Genomic DNA, 9066 nt, shown 5'->3' with positions numbered 1-9066 from the left:
GATTACGGATCCATGTATTGATATTTATTCTTTATTACTGCGCTATAGGTGAGTGAATGGCTGTATATAAATCCACAACTCCATAGGCCCCAGACAGTTGCAGCATAAGACACAAAGATCCCGGGATCAGGTATGACTTTCTTATAGAACTATTAAATAAACAAGAACTATTACAGGAACCGTGGCAAAGTGTAAGCTATGAGGAAGAGAGGGAGCAGTATTACGTTTATCAGACTAGTACCATCGTCACTTTCATATCAGCTGCTCCTTCTGCTTGATGCCGCTGTCTTTGGGAACAGTGAAAGCGGTGTGATCCAGCAGAAGTTTGGTTCCTGCGACCAGAGAGGATGCCAGTTTTAGAGTGGTGATCCCTGCGGGTTCTGCCAGCCTGTTATCTGACACTGACAACCTGTGTGTGAAGGCAGTAATGTAAGTACCAATACTACTAATACACTATAACCGTCATTTGTATTCTTCTAACAATACAATTCTGATCCTTTACAAAATTATTATTATTATATAGAGCTAAAGAGAGAGTTTCACCCCTTTCCCCATTGGTTCTTACAGTGGTTCTTACAATCTAATTTCCTCACTTAGAAGCCAAATCACCTACAGTACAGTACCACATGTTTTTGAGCCAGGGAAGAAACTGGGACACCTGGGGAAACCCATGCGGGCTCAGGACACCACTTACGCTTATTTACCAGTGGTTTCTTACATACACTTTTGTCTAGCTGCCAATACAGATTACTCTTAAGTTCAACTTCCCTCCGCACAACCATCCGTACTGATCAGCATTTACTTTTTGTTTGTTTTTTAGGTTCATTTTTCTATAAATGTCCAGTAAGACTTTTATAATGGTAACACTGTCATAATAAAACATATTCTGCATAACATACATCAGTAAGAATAATATCAACCACAGGATTCCCATTGTCTGTAATCTAACACATGGTACAGATAAAGTGACTGTGTTATCCTTCTGCAACTGTTCAGCATCAACCTGTTTCTTCATCTGCCCAAGACCACAGTATTAGGGCCACGTAGGGGCACAAAGAGGGGAGGGGAGTGGATACTAATTACCCAGGCCCAAGCTTGATGGAGGGGCCCAGGGGGGGCCTGGGTCCACCCCCCTTATTTGTCAGTGGCAGTAGCCTGTCTTCCCCAGCTCAGCAAACTCTGCTGTGTGTTGGGCTGTGGTGGGTCCATGGAGGTTGCTCCCGCGGATCAGCACCATGGGAAAACCATGTTTTGCTACTTTTTAAAAAATAAGTTTTTCCCATAGTCACAGACAATCTCATGTAACTCTGATGTGCAGTTTGTGTCAGTCCTCTAGTGCCTGGTTATCCTGTGATTAATTTGTACATAATACATAAGTGGAGATCCTGTGCATAGGACAAAGTATGTGTGTAGTCCCTCCATACTGTTTACCATTGTGCTGCCCCGTGCTGTAGGGCAGCATAATGACTCATACTGTCCCTCCCAACTAGCCCTGCAGTCATGACAAACAGGTGGATGTGCTGCACAGCAAATCCAAAATCCCACCAAACCTGCAATACACTTGCCTCCCTCCCGCTCCCTAGTAACCTTTATATTCATGAATGTGGCCCACAGATATGAGTATGTTGACCTGTTGCGTAATCTGAAGATTTTTAGGACAGAAGGTACAGAAGGTCAAGATGCAAAAAATAAAAAAAATGATAAAACTATGGGCCTGATTCAGAGCCAGACGCTATTTGCGCTCGCTCGTTCAGAAAAAGGGGCCGGATATTTTAATAGAGCGCTCGCTCTTTGCGGTCTGTTGACGCCTCTATGTCTGAGCGAGCGAACGAAATATGCGCTCGCTATTTTGTAATGACGCCCCCTGGCCGTTCGCATCCTACGTCATCTCCGCTATTTGTTAGATTAATCGAGTACATCGAAAAGGCGTCTGAACTGCTCGCAGTGCTTGTGGTTGGATTTTCCTACTGCAATCATGCGAACAGTTCAGGCTAAGAGACAACCAAGTGACGTGGCTGATGACGCTGCTTTGTTAATTATGCACACCCTTAAAACGCCCGTTTAGACCGTTTGGCACGCCTGCGTTCGGATCTCCACTCCCCGTTTTCAAGCACCTTCCCATGTTACCACCCACAAACGCCTCATCCTGTCACTCAAATTAGCAGGCACTCGCTATTTTGCGAACACACGATTTCCGACCGCACTGGCTGGTTGGCGCATGCGCATTACGACCCATACGCATGCGCAGATGTGCGAACATCGCTCGGAGCGAACGAGTGGCCGCTTACGAGCGGCTCTGAATCAGGCCCTATGACCCATGATTATCCAGTCAGACAAAACTGATCTAGTACGCAGACTACAGTGATCTAGTACACAGACTACACAGAACTAGTACACAGACTACAATGATCTAGTACACAGACTACAGTGATCTAGTACACAGACTACAGTGATCTACACACAGACTACACAGAAGTAGTACACAGACTACAGTGATCTAGTACACAGACTACAGTGATCTAGTACACAGACTACAGTGATCTAGTACACAGACTACAATGATCTAGTACACAGACTACAGTGATCTAGTACACAAACGACACTGATGTAGCACACAGACTACAGTGATCTAGTACATAGACTACACTGATCTAGTACACAGACTACAGTGATCTAGTACACAGACTACACTGATCTAGTACACAGACTACAGTGATCTAGTACACAGACTACACTGATCTAGTACACAGACTACACTGATCTAGTACGCAGACTACAGTGATCTAATACACAGACTACACTCATCTAGTACACAGACTGCACGGATCTAGTACACAGACTGCACGGATCTAGTACACAGACTACAGTGATCTAGTACACAGACTACACAGAACTAGTACACAGACTACACTGATCTAATACACAGACTACACTGATCTAGTACACAGACTGCATGGATCTAGTACACAGACTACACTGATCTGGTACACAGACTACAGTGATCTAGTACACAGACTACACAGAACTAGTACACAGACTACACTGATCTAGTACACAGTCTACACTGATCTAGTACAAAGTTCTATAATGACAATTGTACTTGTGGAGTAATTAGTGGGACCTTTCAGAAAATGTATATGCTGTGACCAGTGCTGCTGTTTGAGCTGCTTCCATGTGTATACTGCATACATGTAGCTGTGTAGCGTGTATCATGGTTATTCCATATATAGCTGCAGTTGAAACTGCTTTTATTATGGGAAATGTATTTGTTTTTGCGCTCCCGATCATGCCTTATCCCCTGTCTAAACTGACGAGGTGAATAATTCAATAATTCTTTTTTCGCACTTGTTGTTCAGCCGCGTAAAGTGGTTAAATCCGTCTAAGTCCTTGTTAGTGTGCCCAAACAGTAGTTTGGAAAAGTCCTGGCTTTGGGCGCCCAAAGCTAGGACTTTTCGGCAATATCTGCAAGATTGCCACCTATTCACATCCCTAGCACTAATTCTAATGGCAACCCTAACGCTAACCCTATTACTAAAGGCAACCCTCACGCTAACCCTAACCCTAATCCTTATGGCAACCCTAACACTAACCCTATTAGTAATGGCAACCCTCACGCTAACACTAATCCTAATGGCAACCCTAACGCTAACTCATATCCTAATGGTAACCCTAATGCTAACCCTGATGGCAATCCTAACACTAACCCTAACCCTGATGGCAGCCCTAATGCTAACTCTAATACCAACCCTTACGCTAACCCTAAGCCTCATGGAAATGTCGACATTATGTCATTTTGCAAGTGTTGACATTAACCTTCTGCTGCTGTGAATGTGAACATCGTCAACGTAGACATACCTTTTGGGTTTCCACCTATTCTGTAAAAGTAAATATAATAATTCTGTATTTGGTAGGAGGATGGCTCTCCTCAATATTAAACAAGGGATGGTACATTTCTGGCAATTATTTCTGCATTCTATCCCGCTAGCAAGACCATTATGAAGGTACTTAAATCTATTGTTTATCTACTATGCTCACAGTACATTAAAGACTAGACCTTGTACCATGTAGTTGAAAAGTTGGTAGTTGTCTTGTGCATTCCATTGAGGTCAATCCAAGTCTTTTTATCTCTTTTGTTACTGTGGTGTGATCTTAGTTGATCTTAGTTGAGAGCTAATATGTTCATGGTTTAAAAATGTAAAAACCTCATATCTTTATCTTACGCTTATTGCACATTGCTGCTCTTGTACCTGCTCTATTCTGTACAATACTGGCTTTATGAAAAAACAAGTAAATATAAGAATAATTCTAAGTAAAACATTTTAATTTTAAGCTGCTACTTTAGAATGTTTAATTTAAAGGTATATCACCATGGCATGCTATTAAAAGAAAGATGTATCTATCCCAGAAAAAAATACATCAAATTCAAATAATTTTAATAATATTTGATCTTGTCATAAAGATCTAAAATATACAGAGTCATGAAGGAGTCATGAATAACTGTTTCAGGAATGAAGCTCAGCAATGGATAGCTAGGTCCTTACAGACCATCTGTTTCAGACTAATTGACCATTGTAGGATGCAAAATGGGGACAGTTAGGGCAATAAAAACAGCAGGACCCAGTAAGTAAAAGTCTGGGCATGGGTAGCTACACTACCAGAAATATGTAAGATGGTATGCTATACGGTGTTAAAAAAAACATGTTCTGAATTTGGAAAGTAAGGGGCTGATTCAGCAAGGATCGCTAATGCGATCGCGCACGCAAGTCTGCTGCGAGAGTATGCTAATGTCTGCAATTGCAAAGCTCTCGCACGGACAACATGCAGATGCCCACTTCCCCTGTCGTACAACTGTAATTACTTGCAATCCAGCTAAAACATCAGTAACATTGAATACCATCGGAGCCACTCGCACAATTAAGGCAGGTCAGACCTCACTTATAAATTGCTAACATTCCTGTACGCAGTGAACACTCAAGCTACTTATGCTATCGTAGTGGCTAACTTATGCACGCCCCTGTATCAGCATTCAAATGCACTGGCATACCTGCGTTCGGCCGACCACACCCCGTAACCACCCACAAACGGCACTTCCTGTTAATCACTTTACAATGAATCTGTGTGATCTCTGCAATGGCTTTCCCGTGCGCAGTGAGCCGCTTGCGCACGCGCACTATGATGCATCCGCAGAAAGCAATCATCGGCCGTCTACGAACATATTAGCATCTGCGATCCTTGCTGAATCAGGCCCTAAGACGATCACTTAATGATATAAAGTACTTACCACTTTGTTACATTTGGGGGAAGCTTTCCTGGATGATGTTTGCACCTACATTTCTTGGTGCATGTCTTGTCTACATAGAAATCTTTCCATATTTTATGAGGTGGATCTGCTGAGGCTGCATCCAGAGTCTCTTCATTCAGAATGATGTTGTGAGTTTGAGTTTCTGTACTGGTGGTGAGCTCATCAGGTGATGCTTTCTCCACTTCTGGCAGAGACTGATCTGAGTTTTTACAATTTGAAGATTCCTCTGTTTGTATCTGTTGTATATGAGGATCAGGAGGGAATGATTTGTTCCAAGTAGAGACACTAATGTGGTGCTTCAGGGAAGTCTGGTCTTTTCCCCTAGTATGTGTTGGGAAAGTGGTTTTCTGTGGGGCAGTCTTTATTTTAGGCTGCTTCCGTGGTGTTTTTGGTTGACTGCACGGCTGTTCACTTGAATGCCCCTTTGATGATGCAGATTTAATTGGTAGATCCGTGGCTTGTGGCAGAATAGTTACCACTTTTTTCTTCGGTATTGCTCCAAGTTCACTAAAAGTAGTAGCACTCTCAGTGAATTGCTGCGTAGACTTGCATTGTTTCAGAACAGAACAGGTTTTGGAAGACACTCCTTGCTTGTCAGTGCCAGTGAAGGAGACAATTCTTTGTTCTTGTGCATTAATAACTGAAGAATCTGGGAGGTTCTCAGGAATGGGATTTTTTGGCCAAGATATGACTATGTCCTGTACTTCTTTTCTTTGGTCCTTCTTGTGTAACAGATCTGAGTGTTCTGGTACATAGGCTTGGGTTTTGCAAGAGCCACTGAATTTTAAATACTCTTGTGGCATTTTAGGCGGGGATATCCAGTCATACCTGGGCTTTTCACCTGTGTATGTAAAACGTGGTGGACTCACAGTTCTGTTTGAAGGCACTGGTGCTTGCTTTCTGTCCTCCGTCATTGGGTTTGTAGTGGTCATCTTCTCCCGCAAGTTCTCTGATTTTCTCTGATTTATTTCTTTAACCTTATTGCTGAATTGGACACTCTTTATGCTCTCTGATTTCTGAACCCCTTCCTGCTTCTCCACATTGGTTGTTTCCTGACATCTATTGAATGTTTGCTGCATTGCCAACCTATTCTCACCTTTACCAAGCAATATAACTGTGCCTGTAAGATCTTTATCAACCACCGAAGCATCCTTTTGTTGTGTGCCCACAGGTCTAGCATCTGAGAGCTTCTGAGGAGGCTTTACCGGTAAGCTTTGCTTGAGGATTTCTGCATAGGAGAAACCTGCTGAAGGTGAACATTGTTTTGCGTCTGGCAGTTTTGTTCTGGGCTGATTTTCCCATGGGGAGGTCTTCATAAGATCTGATGCCTCAACTGTTTCTAGTTTAATGTTTTTAGTTTCTGAGCACAGAATGTCCATAGAGGGCACAGTGCTAGACTGAGCTTTGGTGAACTTTACTTGTAATACAGGGTATGATTTTTCAATAAATGTCTGAGATTTTTCCTTTTCGCTGATATTCTGGCTACCATCTAATAGAGTGGCTGCAGTCTCTGCTTTGTGAGATGTTCCTCTGGTGCTCAGCTGGCTGGTGTTGGAAGGCATCACAGGTGGAAAATTTGGTGCCTGTGGCAACATGACAGAAGTCTCCTTACATGCCGGGCTACCTGTCCCCTTCTTTTTGCCCTCAATGTTATCTTCTTTTTTATCCATCATTTCTGATGGTGGATTTTTAGACCCTGTAAAGCTTGTTTTTACTTGCTTTTTTTCCAAATTAAGTACATTTATAAACTGGCATTTTAAGTTACTTTTTGGACATCTTATCGATGATTTGGATTCCGCTGATTCAAAGCTATCTTCTTTCAAGGGCATATTTCCAATGCTTACCTCTCCTATGTCTTCTGCCAGGGACCCCACAAACACCAGCTCTTTTTCTACAGTTAATAAACTTTTACCAAATGCATTAGGGGTTGAGACAGATGTTTCATCCTCTATTTTCTCGTAGCTGCCTTTCGACACTTTTTGCTTTAATATTTTTTTCTGGTTTGGCCTTTGACTTGCCCCAGATGGCGTATTGCCCATCTTTACTGCTCTCTGTACACCTAGACGAGACATCAAAGAATTATGTGGTAAGTGTCTGTAGAACATACAAAGGAAACCGATTATACAGATGTGTCCACACTCCACATACACCAATCCTCAAATCGCACCAAATATCCCCATTTGGTGCACCATGGTCTTTGTGACTTAGTAGCGCGATTCGTCATGCCAGAGACTTTTTCCCAAAATATGCACCTTATTCACATCAGTAATGTGAGAAAAATACAATGTACCTGTACCCTGTATACTGACGCTGGCATTTCATGTAGCCTCTGTGTGCGACTCATTCGCTAATCTGGGTAAAAAGGTAAAAGAAAGAGGCCCGATACTAGTGACCTGCGCCATGCCTTGTGGTGTACATCGTTGTACTTAATCTGAGACTTTTTACCAATTGCTTTGTGACAATACTAATCCTTAGTACCTAGGACACTATGGGGGAAATTCATTTAGCCCAGATAACTTAAAGGGGGTGAAAAAAGGAGGTAGCCTCAGGCTTTATCGCCCGAGGTTATACATTTAGATTCCCTTTTTCACCTGATACCTTTGTTAACTGGAGTTTAACGCGTTTTAACACACAGAATCTGTGAAAAGTTCATGGATTTGTGAGTTAACGGGTTGCGGCACTTAGTTATCAGGGATTTTTTTTCAGTGCCTGTGCACTGGTGAAAAAAGTCACCGATAAGTGCTGCGGTAGCCTCACTTCGGGGGCTAATTGAATCAATTTACCGCCGCTAATTGTCCCCACTATAAATGAATACGTGTGCAGCTACAATGTGATTAAGATGCAAAGTTCAGGACATAGTACGAAATTATGGGAATCGTTACCTGTGGCAGAGAATCTAAGTTATACCATGAATCTCACACCATGTGGTGCTAAAACACTAGCAAGGGTGTCTGAATGATTTTATGGGGGAGGGCAATATATAATTTGATTTTGGCATGGTAGCAAGGAAAGAACATGGGTTAGAAGAAAGGGTGGATATTAGATATGTAAAATATGTCTGCATAGGATCGCGTTTCCTCCAGTGGTAAGGAGAAATAGGATCCTTGGGAGAGAAGTGTGGGGACAGTGAGTAGGGGGGAGAGAAGGACAGTTGAGTTTGTGCACGGTGGAGGGATGTGAGAGATGTAGATGACAGTGGGACAGCATGGGGTATGTAATGAGAGAAGGTGGAGGAACTATTATACCAACCTGTGCAGGAGAGTGGAGAAGGTGGGGTATTCTGTAACGCCCCCTGGCTGAGGTTAATGTTTGGCCATCGCACCATCTATGACCAGGATGCTGGCAGTTGGGCTCCGTGGGTCAGACACAGGCGGCAGCAGCTATGGCAGTTGAGCTCACTGAGCAGCTGAGGAGATGCTGGAACAGCAATGACCGTGGGGCATCGTGGGTCCAGAAGCTGGATGGAGATGGCGTTATTTAATATTATTTGGCTGGGAAATGATACCTCAGCGCCACTGTGTTATTTACCAACACTGACCACAAATACTCAGAGATTTATAGTTGTGCTAATGTGCATCTAGCAAAACGCCCTCCACATGCCAGGAACATAGGCCCTGATTCAGAGCCGCTCGTAAGCGGCCGCTCGTTCGTTCTGACCGATGTTCACACATCTGCGCATGCGTACGGATTTTAATACGCATGCGCGAACCAGTCAGTGCGGCCGAAAATCGTTTGTTCGCTATATAGCGAATGCCTGCTATTTT

At 43.1% G+C, this 9066-nt stretch overlaps 1 protein-coding gene across 1 annotated transcript; it reads right to left on the bottom strand.

Moving 5' to 3' along the window:
• Positions 1–252: 252 nt before the first annotated feature.
• Positions 253–7341, bottom strand: LOC148480499 (uncharacterized). The gene is made up of 2 exons (XM_088454310.1): positions 5282–7341; positions 253–409 (listed from the first exon to the last, which is right to left on the bottom strand). Exons 1-2 carry the CDS (start codon positions 7339–7341, stop codon positions 253–255), a joined length of 2217 nt encoding a protein of 738 aa, XP_088310436.1.
• Positions 7342–9066: the final 1725 nt, after the last annotated feature.

The sequence above is a fragment of the Taudactylus pleione genome, unplaced genomic scaffold, assembly GCF_031769625.1.
Source record: "Taudactylus pleione unplaced genomic scaffold, aTauple2 ptg000612l, whole genome shotgun sequence".
NCBI classification, from domain to species: domain Eukaryota; kingdom Metazoa; phylum Chordata; class Amphibia; order Anura; family Myobatrachidae; genus Taudactylus; species Taudactylus pleione.
The sequence above is the reverse complement of the archived record's forward strand: the minus strand, read 5'-3'. Positions and strand labels throughout refer to the sequence as shown.